General features: G+C 49.2%; 6 protein-coding genes across 8 annotated transcripts; 3 read left to right on the forward strand and 3 right to left on the reverse strand.

Moving 5' to 3' along the window:
• Nucleotides 1–87: 87 nt before the first annotated feature.
• ONS95_003093 (uncharacterized protein) lies at nt 88–1,388 on the forward strand. 2 transcript variants are annotated; one of them, XM_058496381.1, is made up of 2 exons: nt 88–251; nt 327–1,388. In XM_058496381.1, the coding sequence occupies exon 2, from the start codon at nt 487–489 to the stop codon at nt 1,294–1,296; it is 810 nt and encodes a 269-aa protein (XP_058353632.1). In that variant the 5' UTR covers nt 88–251; nt 327–486; the 3' UTR covers nt 1,297–1,388. The 2 variants fall into 2 exon arrangements, with proteins under 2 accessions (XP_058353632.1, XP_058353631.1); XM_058496380.1 differs by having other exon boundaries at nt 88–397; nt 511–1,330.
• Nucleotides 1,389–1,467: 79 nt separating this feature from the next.
• ONS95_003094 (uncharacterized protein) lies at nt 1,468–1,812 on the reverse strand (the record flags this gene model as incomplete). Its single annotated transcript, XM_058496382.1, has 1 exon — nt 1,468–1,812. The coding sequence occupies one exon, from the start codon at nt 1,810–1,812 to the stop codon at nt 1,468–1,470; it is 345 nt and encodes a 114-aa protein (XP_058353633.1).
• A 233-nt stretch (nt 1,813–2,045) lies between these two features.
• ONS95_003095 (uncharacterized protein) lies at nt 2,046–5,825 on the reverse strand (the record flags this gene model as incomplete). Its single annotated transcript, XM_058496383.1, has 3 exons — nt 4,672–5,825; nt 3,605–4,556; nt 2,046–3,550 (listed from the first exon to the last, which is right to left on the reverse strand). The coding sequence occupies exons 1-3, from the start codon at nt 5,452–5,454 to the stop codon at nt 2,046–2,048; spliced, it is 3,240 nt and encodes a 1,079-aa protein (XP_058353634.1). The 5' UTR covers nt 5,455–5,825.
• A 1,097-nt stretch (nt 5,826–6,922) lies between these two features.
• On the reverse strand, nt 6,923–9,090 carry ONS95_003096 (uncharacterized protein; the record flags this gene model as incomplete). The annotated part of the gene is made up of 2 exons (XM_058496384.1): nt 6,923–8,381; nt 8,435–9,090. 2 exons carry the CDS (start codon nt 9,088–9,090, stop codon nt 6,923–6,925), a joined length of 2,115 nt encoding a protein of 704 aa, XP_058353635.1.
• A 4,118-nt stretch (nt 9,091–13,208) lies between these two features.
• Nucleotides 13,209–14,817, forward strand: ONS95_003097 (uncharacterized protein). The gene is made up of 4 exons (XM_058496385.1): nt 13,209–13,441; nt 13,528–13,573; nt 13,624–14,095; nt 14,208–14,817. The coding sequence occupies exons 1-4, from the start codon at nt 13,383–13,385 to the stop codon at nt 14,636–14,638; spliced, it is 1,008 nt and encodes a 335-aa protein (XP_058353636.1). The 5' UTR covers nt 13,209–13,382; the 3' UTR covers nt 14,639–14,817.
• A 1,019-nt stretch (nt 14,818–15,836) lies between these two features.
• Nucleotides 15,837–19,625, forward strand: ONS95_003098 (uncharacterized protein). 2 transcript variants are annotated; one of them, XM_058496387.1, is made up of 4 exons: nt 15,837–16,938; nt 17,046–17,957; nt 18,012–18,189; nt 18,237–19,625. In XM_058496387.1, exons 1-4 carry the CDS (start codon nt 16,857–16,859, stop codon nt 18,565–18,567), a joined length of 1,503 nt encoding a protein of 500 aa, XP_058353638.1. In that variant the 5' UTR covers nt 15,837–16,856; the 3' UTR covers nt 18,568–19,625. The 2 variants fall into 2 exon arrangements, with proteins under 2 accessions (XP_058353638.1, XP_058353637.1); XM_058496386.1 differs by having other exon boundaries at nt 15,837–16,479; nt 16,564–18,189.
• Nucleotides 19,626–19,689: the final 64 nt, after the last annotated feature.

Below are 19,689 nucleotides of genomic sequence, written 5' to 3' on the forward strand. Positions count from 1 at the left end.
GTAAATAAACTTCTCCATCGGGCTTAGCGAGCTTAGCATGATTCTTGCTTGACCCCTCCATCTGACACCGGAAACAACTTCAACTCACAACCACTTGGCATCATAACTCAATACGCAATACAAGAGTTTAGATAATTCAACCTAAATCAGTTCTCGATATAACATTGTATCTGTCACTGCCTCACCGCGAAGTATAAGCTAGGTCATTGGACCTTCACCTTCTCAGACGCCATGACTCTCCCCAAGACAGAGTAAGTGGCTTCACCCGAGAGGGTGTACCTTGCGCAAAAAGGCTGGATCTTATTCTTTTAACTCGATTCACGTAGCTAACAATCATCCCATGTTTTCTGCAATCCGTGCCTGTATATTCGACATGGACGGCCTCCTGCTCAACACAGCAAGTATCCCGTATTTAGTCGAGATCCGACTCTCTCCGTACAAACAGACACACATACACACACATACACACACATACACACGCACAATATGCTAAAATCGCTCATCTCCCAGGAAGACATCATCACAACCTCCACCAACCTCGTCCTCCAAAAACACAACCGCCCACCCCTCACTCCATCCCTCCGCGTCCAACTCACAGGAATCCCCAACTCCACAAACAGCGACCTCTTCCACGCCTGGGCGCAACTCCCCATCCCCCGCGCGCAATACGCCTCCGAACAATCAGCAGAAACTCACCGCACTTTCCCATCCTGCAAACCCCTGCCCGGCGCAGCCAAGCTTCTTCAAAACCTCAGTACCGCGCGTAGTAGTCTGACTGGTGAGAAGATCGAGCTGGCGCTTGCGTCTAGTACTAAGAGGGCGACCTTTGAATTGAAGACCCGGAGGGAAGAGATTAAAGAATTACTGGGCGTCTTTGAGGATGAGAGGAGGATTCTTGGTGATGATGAGAGAGTGAAGAAGGGAAGAGGGAAGCCGGCGCCGGATATTTATCGAGTTGCTTTGGAGGCAGTGAATTCCTCAATATCGAAGAATGCCGAGGAAGAAGGAGAGGAACGAAAGAAGCCTATCATGCCTAATGAATCTTTGGTCTTTGAGGATAGCATTGTTGGTGTTGAGGCAGGACGGAGAGCTGGGATGAGGGTTGTGTGGGTGCCGCATGTTGAGTTGGTGGATGGGTATCGGGGGATGTGGGGGGAGATTTTGGCGGGTAGGACAGGCATGGTGAGGATCAGTGATGAGGAGCAGTTGGGTGAGGTTGGAGATGGGTGGGCGGAGACTTTTGGGAGCTTGGAGGAGTTTGATTATCGGAAGTATTGTCTTGAGATAGCTGCTTGATGGCAATATTACAAGTCAAAGTCAAACTTATCAGAAATTTCACATCTCACAATATGCCTGCTTGGATTTCACATCGTACGTCGCACCTCACAATCCCAGAGAAGCCCAGAATTTCATAGAAAGAGTCATATTTCATAGCAGTCTGCTTACTCGCGTGCTCACTCACTACCACTATTTCACTCCACCCCCTAACACACCTGCGTACCTCACCACCGTAAAGCAAATCAAAACGAGCAAACCCCGCAGCAGAAAGAGTACCCATGCGCGCATGACCACAAGAGTGGAGAAGAGATATCCCGTTGATCCGTGCATCCAAGGGGAAGACGTATTTATATGAAGTTTTGTGTCTGTTCGTTTGTTTTGTTCTTTGTTGGTATTGGTATGATTGATTGATTGCATATATGCGGGCACACCGAAATGCGAGAACACGCTTTTCGACTTCGTTTCCTTTGCAGGAAGAGAGGTTGGTGAGTTCCCGCCAACTCCAGAAGCCGAAACATGCATGCCTCCATCCATTTATCGTAATAGACGAATTGGCCAAGTAAAGAGAGAGCGCATACCCGTCGAAGTAACATACATGCAAGAAACCCGGAAAGCAGAGTGTGGAAACATGTAAAACCAGCGCGAAAATAATCATCCGAAAACCCCTTTGCTCCACCCATATCCGCTATCCAGAGCTGTTTGTGTCAATCTTGCGCCGTCGCACCATATTCCCTCATACATCCTCCCATGCTTATCAAAAAGCAAATTTACTTCTTGAGAAGCTTGGACTGCTCAGCGATCATCTCCTCATCGCTGGCGTCCAAGATATCGTACTCATCATCAGTGAGGAAGCCATCCTCGGTCTCATCGTCATCGATGGACTCATCAACGAATTCCTCGAACTCGTCTACCTCATCTTGAGCAGCGCTAGATGCAGCGGGAGCAGCAGGTGCCGGCTCGTGGATGCTGGAAGCTGGAGACTCCTTCTCCAGTTTGGGGAAGATCATCTGGCTACCTTCGGCTTCAACCTTGGTATCAGCAGGCTTTGGTTCCTCCTTAATTACTGGCTCTGGGATCTGAACGTTGACGTCACACCACAGTCGGTGGCCGAACTTGTCTCCATCAGGGCCAGTCAGGCGCCAGTAGGAGATAGAGTTACCGGCACGGCTTGGGGTTCTCATCAAAACGGTGAAACCAGCTTCTTGACCTGGGGCAACCTCAGTGTAGCAAGTAGTGCTCTCAGCAGCGGACACAAGCTCGTGAACACTGGCTGGATGCTCAGGATCAACGGCACACATATTGTCGCCTCCAACAAACTTAACAGTACATCCAGCGGGCCAGGATGTATTACCGCCGTTGCGAAGATACCAGGTTTGCTCGAAGACAGTATTCGGTGGCATGATGGTACCATCAGCAATGACATCACGAACGAAGTAAGCAATAAGATCCTCCTTCAAAGCAGCTGCAGGGAGTTCTTTGGCCTCCTCCTTCTTGACCTCTGGGACCTTCTCGGCCTTGACTGGGGTCTCCTCGACCTTCACTGGCTCAGATGGCTTGAGCTCAGCAACGGTCTGGACCTGAGTAGCAGCGTTAGATGATTGAGCAGGTGTGGTCTCAGTAGATTTCGACGTGCTGGAGCGCCCACGGCGGTCACCCATGACTGGCATACGCTGACCATCCTCATGATCACCAAGAGTTGTGACACTGACGTTTCGTACAGGAGTCTTGAACTTGATGAGAGGATGAGTTCGATTGTGGCGGTTCGATGGGCTGGCCTCGCAGTTCGCACAGAAGTCGGTGTCATGGCAGACAGCGCACTTGTATCGGTCGCCCCTGATGAATGATTGTCCATTGCCGGAGTTGCAAAGCGGGCCATCACAGTAGATGCCGTGGTGGCGAGCACGAGTAGCAAATGATCTTGACATGGCGGAGATATCATTAAGAGGCTCGTAGATTGGAACAAATCGGTGGCCGGGGTGGATGAAGCTAGCATTCGGGTGGCATGCAGAGCAGAAGTCCCAATCTGGGCAGTCAAGGCACTTGTGGCGAACGCCGTAAATATACTTGTCACAGCCATCACAGATAGCATTGTGACCAGTGTTTCGGCCAGGAGCAAGAAGAGTATTAGCAACCAAGTCAAGAGTAGTATCCTCAACAGCTGGCTCAAAAGCATGCTTGGGGTGATGTCCATGCTCCAAGCTGACATGGCAGGGAATGCACAAGTCGTAGTCGGGGCAAGAAGTGCAAGTAACGAAGTTCTCCTCTGAGAGTTCTGCGGAGTTTTGTTAGCTTTGCTACACATTCATAAACGGAATATAGACTATACCATTAATGCAAGAGTTGCAAGTACGGGTAGCAATTGGCTCCTCAGAGACAACACAAGTTTCTTTCTTCTCTCCAAGGCTGGACTTTGGTGCAATTGTCTCAGTAGTGCTGTTGATAACTCGTCCATTCTTGACGAAACGCTTGATCATCCAGTGATCATCGCCACTGCAGGTAACACCATTGTCGACACAAGCTTGGCAGAGATCGAAGTCACCATCATCGCAAGTGCTGCAGTGATAGTGTGCATTGGAGGTTGTGACCTGGCAGTTGTTGCAGTAGACCGAGTAGATACTGACGGTTCCTGGACTTGGGGAAGCTGGTACGATAGGAACGCAGGGACTCGTTGTACGGTCGCTGGCCAAATTGGACAGGCCAGCAAGCTCAGCAAACCACTTATCACGGGCAGCAGTTCCACGGGTGACCGGGATCTCGCTGCTCGAGCAAGTGTTCATTCTGGGAGCCTCCTTATGATGGAGCATATTGGCTGTATCTTTATTGAACTGACTGCAGCAGGTAGAGCTACTTGATGGCTGGGCGAAAGATTTGAAGGTGGACTTCGAATGTTCGTTGCTGGCGATCAAGAGCTCCTCGAATCCTTTCTGGATCTCAGCAACGCTTCCTGGATAGACGGTCTTCTCCGGATAGCTGACAGACGATTCTGTTGCAGGAGCTGGAGTCGCCTCTGGAGTTGGCTCAATCTGGGCAGGCTCCTCCTCAACTGGGCTGACTGGATTTGGCTCCTCGTCCTCGACAGTAGCAGGTTTAGGGGTGACAAGCTCCTTTTCCTTGATAGTGACCTTGAGACGAAGCTTTAGCTTGGCCTTTGCAGCGCGGTAGAGTTGCTTGTAGACGGAGGTATTGTTTGGGTCGAGGACAATGAATGCAGCGGCGCTATCGGAGTAACGTTCGAAGATAGCCTCGACGGAAGGAGGGATTGCGAGGAGGAAGCGGAGCTATAGGGAAACAAACATGTCAGCCTCTATTCACCATGTACAACCATGAAGCATCGTGAGGGAGAGTTGATTGTCATCAGGCTATGCTGGGGACGCTTGTGGAACCACAACATACCTTATCCGGAAGAGTGCTGGGTACTAGATCACGGAGTGGGAGCTTGAATCGACGGTTGGTGCCCTCGATATTGATCTTCAAGGTGACCAGAGTATCTGCGGTTGTAGGCGTAGTCGACGCCATGACTGCGGTGGGTATGAGGCTGTACTGTGTCAGCTTGGAGGTCAAGCGGTGACGTGCAACAAGCGTCTCAGGTGAGGTGGGGAAGACGAACTGTATGCTCGCAGCTGTTGAAATCTTGGGAAGTATCAAAGTGGCAGTGCAAGAAGTAACCGTTATGGGTATTCTTGCAAGCAGAGTAGAGTTGAGGTTGGATGAAGGAGGAGGAGGAGGAGGAAGGATGGAGAGCGGTCGAGGAGGTGAGGGTGAGGGTGAGGGTGAGGGTGAGGGGAGGGGATCGAGGTGAGGAGGTGCAGGTGTTGCCTTGGGGGAGCCCGAGCTCACGGCTGTCTGTCGAGTGTCGATAAGGTAAGCTGTGCTGTTAGCGCCGCTCGCTTGCTTGATTGCGGTACGGAAGGTACAGTAGTCAGTAGGCCGCCCTGGATTACGACTGCAAGCTGAAGGCGATTTCCAGAAATACGTAGAAGGCGGGGCGGCGACGGTAAAAATCAGGACGCTCGGAGGTAAAATTCTTTTGTTTTGTAGGGGGTCATATGTAAAAGTAGAGGTGAAGGCAGAGGTCGATGTTGGTGGTTGCTGTGAGAAACGAGGAGAGGAGAGAGGATAGAGGATAGAGTTGCGGAGTCGTGATCGTGGGCTTGATAAAGCTCCAGCTTGCCTCATCGGCAAGACGGGCGAGACAAGGCGGGCGGCGAACTGGGTCGAGTCACGAGCGAGCCTTCGTCAATGAGACTTCCTGATTCACTCACGCATGCAGTGAGGAGTTGGTTGCTTTGTAGGTGAATGAGAAGCTGAAGGCTGTAGTTTCCTTCTTAGGGCATTTCTCCAACCATAGGAGTATCCTGGAATCACCTCGAGAGTACCTGAGTCAAGTAAATAGAAATAGAGCAAGCTATTCATCGTCTACAGGCGTTCTGAAAGTTACGCCGGAGCAGGAAGTCATGCGGATGGAATGAAATCCGAAACATTCAGAGCCTGAACAAAGAGGCCTTCAAAGCACTTACTTGGCATGTGACTATGGGCTTTAACATAAAAGTAGAGTCACTTGGACCCTCTGTCCAGTATATTATCTGTCCAAACCACACTGAAGTCATGGGTAACCCATAGAAAACTGCCTATTGACTTGCCGGAGCCTGCGTGCCTCCTCAGCCTCCTGCCTCCTGCCTCCTGCCTAGGCTTCCACGACATATGCATTTACGAACTATGAAAGAAGGCAACCAATCACAGACGTGTTCTGCAGTGGTACGGTTGATGGCCGCAGTCTGGAGCTGAGAGAACTGGTTTCAAGCATAAGGCTCTGTAGTACTTGTGGCCACTAATCGGTATGCTACCACAAACTTGAGAACGAGACACTCATGCACCATAGAAGGAAAGTCCGAAAGCCAAAAGTCCGCCACCCTTGACCCCGACTGACCGCCTGATTCTCGAAGGCAGAACAGCCTTGCGTCAGAACTGGAGGCAGCCTCCCGATATTCGGATAGCTTGGTATCGGGCAGTTGCATGTGCACACAGTGATTACTGCTCTTCCACCTGTCATGTTGTGATATCCTTATGGTATGTATCCATTTGATTGACAAGTGAGAAGATGATATATCCCCGGATATTGGGTGTTGTGCGAGGACCGGCTCAATTGCATTTCAGTGTCTCGCTATCAAGATATCAATGTCATCCACTGATTGTCTGATTTGCCTGCTACTGCGACTACTACTACTACTAACACTACTCTACTGGACCAATGCCGCGAAGGCTAATACGGTCGACGAATGCCTCCGAGGGGGACTCTCGTAAACAACAATGATGAAAGAGGCCATCATGCAACCAAACAAATACTAAGATGCAGCCAGCTGGAAAGTGTGTAGCTGGATACGCGACCAGTTGCCATCTGCTACTCGGTCTTCCCATCTCAAATGTGAAACTTGCCATGGGAAACAGAGAGATGTCCTAGACCCTTCTCGCAATGATGAACCGGAATACCATATCTTTTCACACACGAAGAATACTGCAATGAATGGAGAAAAGAGCAAAGACGCTTCCTATACCGCACAATGAAACCCCATCATGACCCTGACAAGATCGCTGAAACCATTAGAAAGAATAAAACAAATATTGTTGCACACCAGAATCTGTCCCATTACTGCGGGTAGTAGACGACACCTTGCTGTGGGGCTTGGGGATAGTAGAAGCCATCGGGGCTCGGGGTCATCATGCCACCCATTCCGACGACTCCGCCAACCTGCTGCATCGAATATGAGGGAGGGGCTTGGTAGGTGGGGAAAGTTGCAACAGCCGGGATTTGCGCAGCATCGTAGTAGTATACCATGCCGTTGACTTCTTGAGCCACTAGGTTGGTAGTATCAGGTTGTTGATTAGGTTGAGAGAAAGGAGCTTGCTGCTGTGGTTGCGGTTGAACAAATTGCGGTGCAGCTCCTGGTTGGTTGTAGCTTGGCGGATAATAGTAACCTTGAGGTGCAGGCATGTAGGGTGCTGGAGAGTAGAAGTTCGGAGTTTGTTGTTGATATGGATTTGGCTGGAATGGCTGAGCGTGGATAGCACGTTCTGGGATCTGTGACAAAGGTGTCCCTGTAGAAGCCTGGCTAGGATATGATGGATTTCGCGAGTGAAGCATATTATCATGCTTATAGTTATTTCCGTTGACTTGGACTGGAACCTGCTGGTGGAAAGGCTGTTGATCTTGCTGCGGAGGATTGAAAGACAGTGTTGCGGGCGACTCGATGTCAGCAACTGACACAGCTTTCTGGGGTCGAGGTTGATGCATGGGAATAGGATTTGGTCGATTTTCACGGAAGGTAGGCTTTTGGGGAAGTGGGTATGTTTGTGGGCGGGTTAGATCATCGATAGACGTGGATGCTTGCAGGGAATCATTTCGAGGTGCATCGTTCGTGGGCTGGAGATGCTGAGGTTGGACTGACTGGCTTGCTGGTGGCAGTTTGACAACAGGGACCGGTCTTGACGGATCCATGGGCATCTGTTGTCGTGATGCAGTCGAACCAGTTGGCGATGCCAAACCATCTCTGTTGACTTCCCGGGCCAGCGAGGAGCGACGGCTCATAGCAACACTTGGAGAGTATGCACTTCCAAACATGCTACCGCCAAAGACGCTTGTGCGTCTTGAGTATCCACCGATAGATCCCATAGCCGACCTTCCCCTTCCACGTCCACCAAAGCCTTGTTGATTTGGTCTCATAGCACGAGGTATGAAGATGAAAGACCTGTCAACGGCTGGAAAAATATATCGCGGCGGATGATCGGGAAGGGAAATTCGGACTGGTTTGTCTCGTCGAAGTGGAGGACGATGATCTGGTAGACGAGTGTACTGCTTTACCGCAATTCCCGGGAATACGTGAGGCTTCTCCATATCCGACAGATATACACGTATCTGAACATTTCCAATATGTTTTGTCACGGACAATGCTCGATTCGGAGGCGCGGCCTTCGAGGTACTGATTGGAACGCGTGAAGGCATGCTGTGATAACTCGGCTGAAGGTTTCGAGGAGAGGGCTCGCTGATGACTTCGTGCATATCATGAGTCCAAGGTGCATCAGTAGGTTCGAAAGGCTGTTGCATTTGGCTGTTCAACATCAGTATCTGGCAGCCAGATACATGGAGTAAGTGATGACTTACTTAGACGGCGCAAATGGACCCCCGATACCCGGTCGACCTCTCCCTCTGCCTCTTCCGAAGGGCCGGAACCCATTTGCAGCAGGCCCTGAATGACGGTGATCATGCATGAAGAAGGCTCCCCTATTTGGTACAAATGCTGGATCCGCGTCCCTCTTCTTCTTGTATTCCTCATGTTCCCGTCGTCGACGTTCGTGTGGAAGCTCCTGCGGTCGATCCATTTGGGCATTGGAGTTGACCACAGCAGGAGAGGGTATTCGCATCTCCTCATCATCTCGAAGATCCTCATACTCCACTCCTTCCGCGGGCCCGTTGTGATCTGATATATTGAGACCATTTAGCATCATATCCATATCACTGGTGCCGTTGGTAAGCGGTTTCTTTGAGCTCTCCGCAATGCCGTTACTCGAGCTTCCCTTTCCATCTTTTGGCAATTTCTGGCCATTTCCATTGATCTTCGGCAACTCTGAGGAGTCAGCAGGAGCTACTCGTACTGTGCTGACCTCGTCTCCTTCGTGTGCGTCATCCTCATCACTTAGGATAGACCCCTCACTAGAGTCGTCGTCCAAGTCTCCGGCATCGAGTCCTCCTTCATCATCGCCCTCGTCCTCAACCCGTCGTCGACTTGCAGCTAAGTCCTTCCTCTGTCGGTGACCCATGATGAGGAAGTGTGCGGGCTGTCGTTCGAGATGCGACGGGTTGTCGGGCGGGCGTGGGCAATGGATGGGATGGGCAATGTTAGGTGACAGATCATACAGTAGTGGCGGTTCTGAACGATACGGTGGATATGTACCGCCCGCGGCAATAAAAGGTGCTGGCAACAATCTTATGTAGCGTGCAGAGAGATGAGAGCAGTCTGAATGAGGGCGATACCTGCACGCCGCTGAGCAAGGTTGAGGGACAAGTAGAAGGGATGAGGTTTGGTCTGGTCTGGTCTGATTCGGGTCTGGGAATTTTGGGCGGAGGCTGAATGATGAAAGCCTTGGGAGGCACTTGCTTCCGACAGGGATGCTGGTCAGTCTCCGAGCGCGCTAGGCCGCAAGCGAAGGGGAATCCTGGGGAAGGGGCACATCAACAACATCGCATTCGGGTTGTGGCATACTCCAAGTATGTTCGCGGTCATGAGCGTATTCGAGTCTGGTATAGATCACAACAGCTCATCTAAGCTTTCAATTCCTCATTTATCTCTGTTATTGTGCATTTTGGCAACATTCTGTGCTGTCCGTATTTCCTAAAGCAGCCCTTTACACGACACGTCAGCATGCTCATGGTAGCTTCCCCAGCTCTATGGAGCCTGCAGACCGTACCTATCACCACTACAATAGGTCAATCAGTAAGGGTGCTCTCCATGGATTGCTTGGCACCGGATACATGCTATTGAACCCGAGTGGATACAGAGAGGAATAAACTAGAGCCGATGACAATGTCTCCACTTATATCTTTCGTCACAGAGTTCAAATTTTGGAATGCCAAAACTATTGATACAAGTATATTAGTGGAACTTGACGGCTTGCAAATGGCGAAAGTCCAACTCTTATCTTTACCTTCTTTGGTCCTGATTTTTCCATGATTCGGAATTTCAGGAGTTTACTGCTGTTGCAGTCAATCATACTCACCTGTCCGTAAGCTCTTTGAGTACCAGCAAGTCGGTTCTGGGGAGCCGTGTTGTGGTGAGTTGTTTACGTCTCCCAAGTTGACGAAATTTTAGACAATAATCTCTGCAAATCTCTTATATAGCTTGAATTATGTTACGGTACATGTTACTTTGTGATGGTTTCTACAACACAGATACTTTGAAAATTATGTGACGTTTGCTAATGCTATGCTGAAGTACGTCTCATAGGACCTCGACTATTTCTCTCTATCAGATGTTGTTTGAGGCCGTTTGGTTCTTCATAGAACTATACGATACACCCTAGGTGTATGAGCAATGCTAAATATAAACAATTTGAACAAAGCAGTACCACCTCACTGACAATCCCCTTTGCCGTGGCGGCGACGAAATCGTTACGTCCATGGCCTTCAATTATTGAAATAGAAACATCAGCCACCATTCTGCGAGTCAAGTTTTACATCTGTTCTTTCATGTGACCAGATAACATGTGTGGCAGCCATCCTCTGTTGTTACTTGAACCGGCACAGAGCTCCCTATCTTTACGACTAACTTCCAAACAGAACCACCAACTTCGGGATAGTGACTGGCATCCGGAAGGAAGTAAGCTCACCAAAATCCACGACGAAGATCCAATAATCCATAAAGATATTGATATTGAAATTGAAATGCTTTCAGACGTATGAGAGATCTGCACGTGCGAACGTGTTTGGGAGGAAAGATTTTGGCGCATGGCATAACATCGGTTGAGAATACCTAAGTGATATACAGTAAACAAGAAAATGATAATTGAGAGTCTCCAGACTTCTAACGGTCTCTTTGTTAGGTATCGAGTAGACAAGTGATTTTTTTGAGTTTATACTCTATTCATTCAATGGTAGAGACACATTGCAGCACTCAAGAAATATCGGAGATATGAACTAGCGAGTGGTGAATGTGGTCAACTCCACAGTTTCACAGTTTCACAGCTTCACGTCTTCATTTAATAAATTCGACCTGACATCCAGTAAGCTGTAATTCACACCAAGACCAACTGGCTTCATGAGTCACTACATTCAAGCAAGGAGCGAAGGGTAGACATGAGGCGTTGACCGGTCACACCTCAATACTCCTCATAATTTTCTTCTGTCGGAGCGATGTGGGTGGCAGTCGCAGTAGTAAGGAGCCATCGCTCAAAAAGAGTCTCAACTCTCACCTCAGTGGACCAAAACTGGCTAGCGCAACAATAAACCAACGGTAAAATCTTTTGGTTCTGGGTTTATGTTTTGAAAGGGTCTCGCAAACTGCAAAATTACTGGAGTGAATGGAGGATTGGGCCGAATCCAAGAAAGCTGAGCTCACACAACTTAGTATTATACGCCGCTAAGCCGTGTCCTATGGGCTCTGTGCACTCTGATTCTTGTGCTGGTACTGCACCTTCAAGAAGAAGATCTGTGATAAATTTTTCCAAGGATAGCAGCAAGTTACTCCCTCAAATAGCCGAGGATTGGTGAACCCAGACTTTTAAAAGTCATTTGCTCTTAAAACAACGTGATACCGGATATACCCTCTCTACTGAAGCAAGCAGAAATCCATGAATGCTATGTCTAACACTGGGATCTTGGCAAAATTGAAGAACATCCTGATAGTTCGCTGGTTCCTGCTTGGCATTCGTAATTGAGGAAACAGTAACGCGTTCAGTGGCGGATTGACAACTCCAGGGCACTATTGAGCCACTATTGCGCTGGGCTCTCGACTTCTATTCGATAAAGCCCGCATTATTACACTGTACGAGTTCCGATCACTTTGATTTTCTCATCTGAAGTTGAGATTTGATCGCGCGATTATGCTGTAGAAGTGTTCGTGTCTAAGATGATATCTTCCTGGTCAGACCAGGATTTATTGACATTGCCCCACACTTCCATTGTTTAAGCGAGATGGTGCAAAGTCTCGGCAATAAGGTAATATATTTGACTCGAGAGGGCACATATTGACCTTGTATGTAGCAATACATGCAAAATGTGCTCGGAGGCTTCTGAAGCTATTAATTTATGGGAAGATCAGATGTAAGTGACACGACTTTATACCCCTCTTTCTGGTGATGATGGAGTCTTAAACAAGCGAATCAAAATCAGGCGGCGAATAGACTCTCAGTTCATATACAGTTCGATGGTTCAGACTTGAATTTCATCGTGTTTCGTAACATGATATGGAGTGGTGCTATGCTGATCTCCACACAATGATGGAAGCTCCTCCGTTGTCTCTACTAGCCTCGCGACGAACCTTCACATCGTAAAATTCATAAAGACCTTGGTCCATGTCTCCATTCCACAGCATTTAACGAAAATCGTTGTTTACTTGGTTCATATCTTTAAGTAGAATAAACTTCAGAGCCTGCTCCAGCCCTTGGTACATACGGCTACTTTCATCTCGTTTAATTCCTCCAAAGTGACACCAACATGACACGATGTATCCACTCAATCCTGATGAAGGGCTAACCTCATGCGCGGAACTCTTTATCTCGTAGGGCGAAGCAAATAAGTCCAAATTCTGCAACCAACTTTTGGAGGATAAATAGTGCACGGAATATTTTCAAGTACCGGCTAACTGCCGCCAGTATCGTTTCAACCTCGGATATACCGCAACATGAAATGCTTCCTGATTTAGGAATCCACATTCAGACAGCAAATCAGGCTTCGAAACTGCCTTGGACAACCCAACTTTTATCAAGATCGAAATGCATCGTGGATCCATTGATGAATGGACGATTTGAAGTGAGCATTGAACGTGGGTAGTTTAGACATACATGGAAACGCTTGATACTCTCCGGAATGATTACTCGATCACCGGAAGCTGAGAGTGTCGATAATTCGTTGACAGAGTAGGTGGAGAAGCCCGACTCGTTGCATAATCTATGGACTACTTGAGCATACTTTGACTTCGAGATCCCACCAGCTAGTGTTGGAAGCGAAGTAGACTCTGAGCCGCGCATTTTCGTTGCAATCTCAAATTATGTTGATGAAGAGAACTTCTCTGCAGTCCTCGGAAAGATTAGTGATAAATAGCTTTATAGATATCGCGGCTTATTACTTCCAAACACATCAGCTAGGACAACTTCAGTGAAGAAACGCTGGACGTTCAAGCTAAACCGCCTGACAGCAGGCGCTTGCAGGGATGTTGCAGGACCTCGGCATTGGGGAAGCTGCCTACCCCACGATTTTTGTCAATAGGGCGTGAACTCAAACTGGACATCAACATTAAGCTTCCTCCCCGTTGCTGCTCACTTTTTTTATACTCTTTTCATCGCTTAAGATCGAGTTGTATTTGTAAGGAAAGAAATTTAATAAGTAGTTTCACAGTATGTCGCCATCTGAAGAGATCATCTTGTATCATTACACGTTCTCGCCATATGCTAGACGGTGAGTTTGTAGCTTTCTTCTCTTATACATTTTATCACGACCTTGCCTCTGGTTTTTGTATACTGGATGAAGCTGACAGTCAACAGTATAGTATGGTACCTCAACCTCCGCAACATCCCCTACACACAATGCGTACGTCCTTCCCCTTCTCTTACCATAACCCCACTCCTAACAGCACCCAGCTCCAACCCCCCATCCTCCCTCGTCCCACCACGAAATCAATCGGGACCTCCTACCGACGGATCCCCATCCTCTCAATCGGCAAAGACATCTACCTCGACACACGGCTCATCCTCCTCAAACTCAACACTCTCTTCCCGCCCTCCCCCTCTCTCCCCTCCCTCTCCAACACGTCTTTCAACAGAGGGCTAGAAAAGCTCTTCGAGTTCTGGACCGTGCAGGACCTGTTCGGGAGAGCGGCGGCGCTGATCCCGAATGATATGCCGTTGTTGAAGGACGAGAGGTTTAGGAGGGATAGAGAGGATTATGTCGGTGTGAAGGGGGGGTATGATTTGGGGGTTAGGGAGAGGGCGAGGGGGGAGGCGTTGGTGGAGGTTAGAGGCGCATTTGAGTTTTTGGAGAGTACGATTTTGGAGGATGGGAGGGAGTGGGTTTTGGGGAGTGGGGGGGGGCCGGGGATGGCGGATATTGAGGGTTTGTTCTTTCATTTGCTCTTGCTTTTGACCTCAGTCTTTTCGTGCTCGTTAGCTTCCTCGGCTTGATGATCTGCTTTGGACTTGGATTGAACAAAGCTAATATTCTACAGCTATCTGGCCCTTCCACTGGCTCACTACACTTAAAGGTGCTCTTCCCCCGGACCTCATCCCACCTACCCAATTCCCTAAAGTCTTTGCCTGGATCTCTCGCTTCGACGCTGCGACCCGTGCTGCTGCTAAGAAATCTGGTAAGCCAAAGACAATCAAGGGAGACGAAGCTGTCACTATCACTCGGAAGGCTGGGTTTGTGGAGGAGAGTATCGGGGTTGATGAGAGCGATCCGAGTGGGTTGAAGTCTGGGGACTTGGTTGAGGTGTGGCCCACGGATTCGGGGAGTAAGCACAGAGATCAGGGGAGGCTGGTGGGGTTGAATTGGAGGGAAGTGGTTGTTGAGACGGAGAACGGAGAGGTGGAGGGTGTGAGGGTTCATGCGCCGAGGCATGGTTTTAGGGTTAGGAGGGTTGACGGGGTTAAGTTGTGAGTGACGGCAATTGGTTGGTGGTGAAGGGGGACAAGTTGTATTATGAAGGTATGATTGATGAAGAGGGTGGTGAGAAGCGTGAGCAGGCCATCTATAGTGTAAATACAGTAGCGAGTAGCTACGCTCAATATCCACGGCCAGTATCAGAGCACAGTCATGTCACAGTCAATATCATGAAGTACTTCGTGTAAGCCAAAGTCAGGAATCTTGCCACATAAAATCCAAGACGGTAATGAGAAGGCTGTTAGGGCAGCCAACAACACCTCTGTAGCGGCTAGAAACTTGCCTATTATATATATATATATATATATGAGAATCTGGCCCTTTTCGAAGAACTTATGGACACCGCTGATGATCGTCCCTTTCAAATGTGTATGAGCTGTTGTTGCAATCACCGCTGAAAAGTGTAAACAGTCTCGGAAGCAAGTTCCGAAGAGAAAAGCATAGCTTTATTTCATGTCCGTTTAGCAAATAGATCACAAAGACACAGATTAACTTCTCAGATATAAGATCCATGATGTTAAAATCATTATCCTCTAAGCGAGGAGACAAACAAAGGAGGTGGACCCAGCTGTGGTTCACATGACTGCATTGACAGAAAGAGGCCCTCCAACACGCACCCTCCCAGGGATGGTGGACCGACGCTAGAATCCCCACACAATCCCAACGGCAAAACAGCACATGGCCGGCTCTTCTCGGAAATCTTTCTTCAGCGAGTGTAACAAAGAAGTGAGCCATCTCACGCCATCTCACGCGACTCTGAAGTCAAAGCCAAACCAAATCAGTGGAGCAGAGAGGGGATGAACCCTACTCTGCAAGGTGGACTGACGATTGCGTGTACTTGTGAAGGTCGACTTGATACATGAAATGCGATACCATCCGGAGGTACCTGTCGTCAATTTCACTGGATGTCAACAGTCAACAGTCAATGCTCGGTTATTCACCCTCAATGTGGGACAAGATAGGAAGGCGAGAAAGAGAATGAGGCGAATTACTTGTATATGCATTTCTAATCGAGGAAGACCTCCGAGTCCCATTCGGGAATGGCGTCATGCTTAGAGTCCAAATTCTCACCCATGATTGGCTCTCCCAGCCCGAGCACAGACAATCTCGCTTTTACCGCTAAGCTCAATTGCGCCGACTGGGCTTTAAAGTGCAGCCGCTCCCACTTCGCAGTTCCTGTGACGACATTCTCTGCGTCATCCTCAGAATTCTACGGCTGTACCTCACGACCATCGACCACCAGAAGTACCACGACAAAGGCAGAGCCGCATTTCATCCCAAGCCCGCATCCATAGGAGGCAGTTCTAGACAGACACAGTCCAGTCCAGGTCTTTCGCTACCAGAGAAGGGGAACTGGACTGCTGCATTGCCAGAGGGGACCGCTGCGCTCTTTGTACCCGTCGCAGGAAGGGAAGGAAAAAAAAGCGAATACGTCACCAAAATTCGCATCCATTCTCGAGGGCGACAGGAAACCCAACCTTCGAGGATTCTCCGCACAATAGATTCGAGGCCCATTGCATCGAACGTCATATCATACACACCACCGACCCCTGCATCGCCATCTCCATCTGCTATCTAATTTGACCTCACCGTCGCCCTCGTAGCGCTGTCCCTGCCGTCGTGAAGCGGAAGAAGATTCTTGTCAGGGGCTGCTGTCGCGCGTTGCCACTCCCTCCCTCACTTCACCGCCGCCCACCCAACGCCTCGACTTCATCGCGGATTAATGCACTGTCGTTCTTGCATCGCACATCTTCATCCTACCTTTATAATTGCGATAACAGATCGCTGCACTGCGGTTTGTAGCGCAATTTAGAGTGTCGAAGTCGCCAAAGTGGTTTGTAAGTTGTTGCGGTCGCAAAACCAGTGGCTGGTCCCGCCTCGTCTCGTCTGGCTTCCCCGTCCATAATTAACGAGTCTCCCAGTGCGCCGCCGCTGCTGCCCTCGCCCTCGCCTGCCCTGCGTCATAACCTCCAACGTCATCGACCTCGAAAGCTTCACACTCACCCTCACACTCATACTCACGCACCCACGGCCACGGCCACTCAAGTCCCTCCCTCGCACGAGTCTATCCAGTCTCCCGCCCAGGAACCACAATCCAGTGCAGCCCTAGCTGTCTGCGGGTGCAGATCCAAAGCGTCATACCTGCTTGACTTGACTGAGATACTCGTCCCTCCTACCCTACCCTACCCCCCGCGCCTCGACTCGAAACTCAATAATGTCTCCTCCGAAGGAAACTGCAAAGAAGTCGACCTCGACGTCGCCTGTTCAATCTAATGTTGATGCTCCAAAAGTTAACGGTAAGTCACATCAGAGTCTCCCTTCTGCTGCACGACAATCATCACTATGCACAATATCCTTCGCGACAATTCTTCATAGATTATCATACTAATGTCTTCGTCGGCAGAGCCCAGTACTAAGCAAGAAGAACAATTGAAGAAGGAACCTGCGAATGCGGAGCCACTTGCTCCTCCCCCTCCTCGAGCTACAGAAGGCCCTGACTACTTCTCTGCAAAGCACCAGATCCTAAGCACCGAGTCCAATCCCTTCGAATACTCTTTCGCAGGCGGTGCAGCAGGCCCATTGACCGCTGGACTTGTAACACCTGGCGGAACAAAGCTTCCATCCGTGGCTGCTCTGACTTCACCGGCTTTAAATTTCTGGAGTTCCGCGACAGGTCTGCGCTCTGGACCTTTGAGTCCCGCTATGCTCACTGGTCCAACAAAAGACGACGATTACTTTGGCGACTCATATCTACATAGAGGTGGGCCACAACCGACGCAACGCGAATCTGATGTTAGAAGTGGCATGACCCCGAGTGAACGAACTGGCTTAACACCTGGCGGAGGTGGATCTATGTTCCCTGAACCAAGTCCAGGAGGATCGGCAATTTTCAACTCCCTCGCCAACGGTGGCGCAACTCCAGGGACACTGGACTTCCATCGCACTGCTATGAACATCAACGCTAGAAAGGCCAGTGAATCTGCTCATCTAGCAAAAATCACATCACAACCTCAAGACATCACTATGAATGGGATGGATGTCAAGCCACCACAGTTTAGACAGCAAGAGAACGAAACTAACGACGCCGCTAACGGCCTCTTCCTTTTGGCAAACGCCCATAACGGGCCACAGCCAACTAATCACTACGCTATTGCTCCTCAATCTATCGTTCACGCCCAGAACATGCAAATGGGTGGCCAGTCACAAGAAACGTCTCCTCATATGGGCCACCGTAATGGCGGTTCTATTAGTACCACTTCTGGTCGAGGAAACAGCGTTGGGTCCGAAGATGACCAATCAAGACCAAATACCCGAGGTAAGGGCAAGAGAAGTTCGACCCAAGATGGTCAAACTAATGGTCGGCGTAAAGCAAATGACCAACCCAAAGCACCCGCAAACAAGAAGGCTAAGGGAAACAACGGCATGAGCATGAGCATGGATCAACCTTCCGAGGATGAGGAACCAGACATGTCGAAGGATGAGTTCCATGCCAATGGCAAGAAGATGACTGACGAGGAGAAGCGAAAGAACTTCCTTGAGCGAAATAGGTTAGTAACCATGTAATTGTTGTTGATAAAACCTCTAACCTTGATAGGGTCGCTGCTCTCAAGTGCAGACAACGCAAGAAGCAATGGCTTGCGAACCTTCAACAGAAGGTAGAGATGTATTCTGTGGAGAATGATAGCCTCAACGCCACCGTCCAGCAATTGCGAGACGAGTTGGTCAACTTGAAGACTATCCTCCTCGCCCACAAGGATTGTCCAATTGCTCACGGACAAGCCATGGGCAACGGTACCATCCAACAGATTGTTGAAGGCAGCTATGGCAATCCTCACATGAACCCCTATGGTATGGCAATCAATCAACAGCACCAACAACAACAAATGATGGCCAGTCAAGGCTATCCTTCAAGACGGGAATCATAATTCTTTCCCACTTTTGGATGTACGATATGGGAACGAGTTATGTGGGTCAAAAATGCATCTGGTGCACAAAAGGGAAACCAAATCATAATGAGGAGTTTGGGTTACGACGTATTAACGGTCGTCCAACGAACTCATGCCCGGAGTTCCGGTTTTCCGTCATCATCTTAGTCTTCATCTTGGCCATGCACCGCTTCGCCACTACCAAATGCGCAGTCTTGAGAAGATATCGTCCTCGACGGCTTCCCGACAACTTTTGCACATACCGGCGTTCTGGAAAATGCCATCTTCCCAGGTACGCAACGAACTCTTTCCAGGAGCTTTGCACCACCTCGTCTGTAGAATAGTCATTCCTTCCTCATCATCTACGCGTTGCGTTTCTCGTCATTCTCAACGTACTTAGCTTGGCATTGGACTGGGTCTCCCAATATGTTTGTCTTCCTTGCCTTTACGCTCTCCTCACGAAAATCAAACCTCTCTTGCGTTTGCTTTGATTTTCCTTTTTCTGTACATACGTACATATATGGTAGTGGGACACACGTACACGCATGCTGTCCACAGCACCTGGCGCTTGGGGGAAATATGGAGGGTGGGATTTGCTTGACCCGACCGGTTTTTGGTCGGGGCTCTTTTTGGTCGTGGTTCCCGTTGCTGGTGTTGAAGGGTGCTTCAACTTTTGGCCTTTTGATTCTGAGTTGATTGAGTCATGAATGGTGTGATGTAGTGGGATGGAATGGGATGGGAAAGATCTGAGTCGAGAGGTGTAGTGAGTGCAAAGGAGATAGCTAGGCGAGGAGTGGTGACGGTGAACAATAGCGATGCATGACTTCGTCATATTCGAACAATGGATTTGGCTAAGCTGAGTTGAAATGTTCTTGACATGCTTCAGTGCATAGATGTCGTTAGCGTGCTTGTCATCGGTACACTAGTTTATAAGTTCTATGGTGCGGTGCGGTGCGGTGGGAGGAAAAGAGGAGAGCGAGATCAGAGAAGAGCTGAACGAAGTAACAACAATGAAGCGAGAATTGTGGAGTAGGAATATAAGAAAGGAGATCTTTAAGCAATCGATCGTGTCTTTACGTGTGTTTGGTGAGAAGAGTATGTGAATCTCATAAGTATGATTGC

This window comes from Cadophora gregata, assembly GCF_030347475.1.
Source record: "Cadophora gregata isolate MNR1 chromosome Unknown scaffold_12, whole genome shotgun sequence".
Classification (NCBI taxonomy): Eukaryota; Fungi; Ascomycota; class Leotiomycetes; order Helotiales; family Ploettnerulaceae; genus Cadophora; species Cadophora gregata.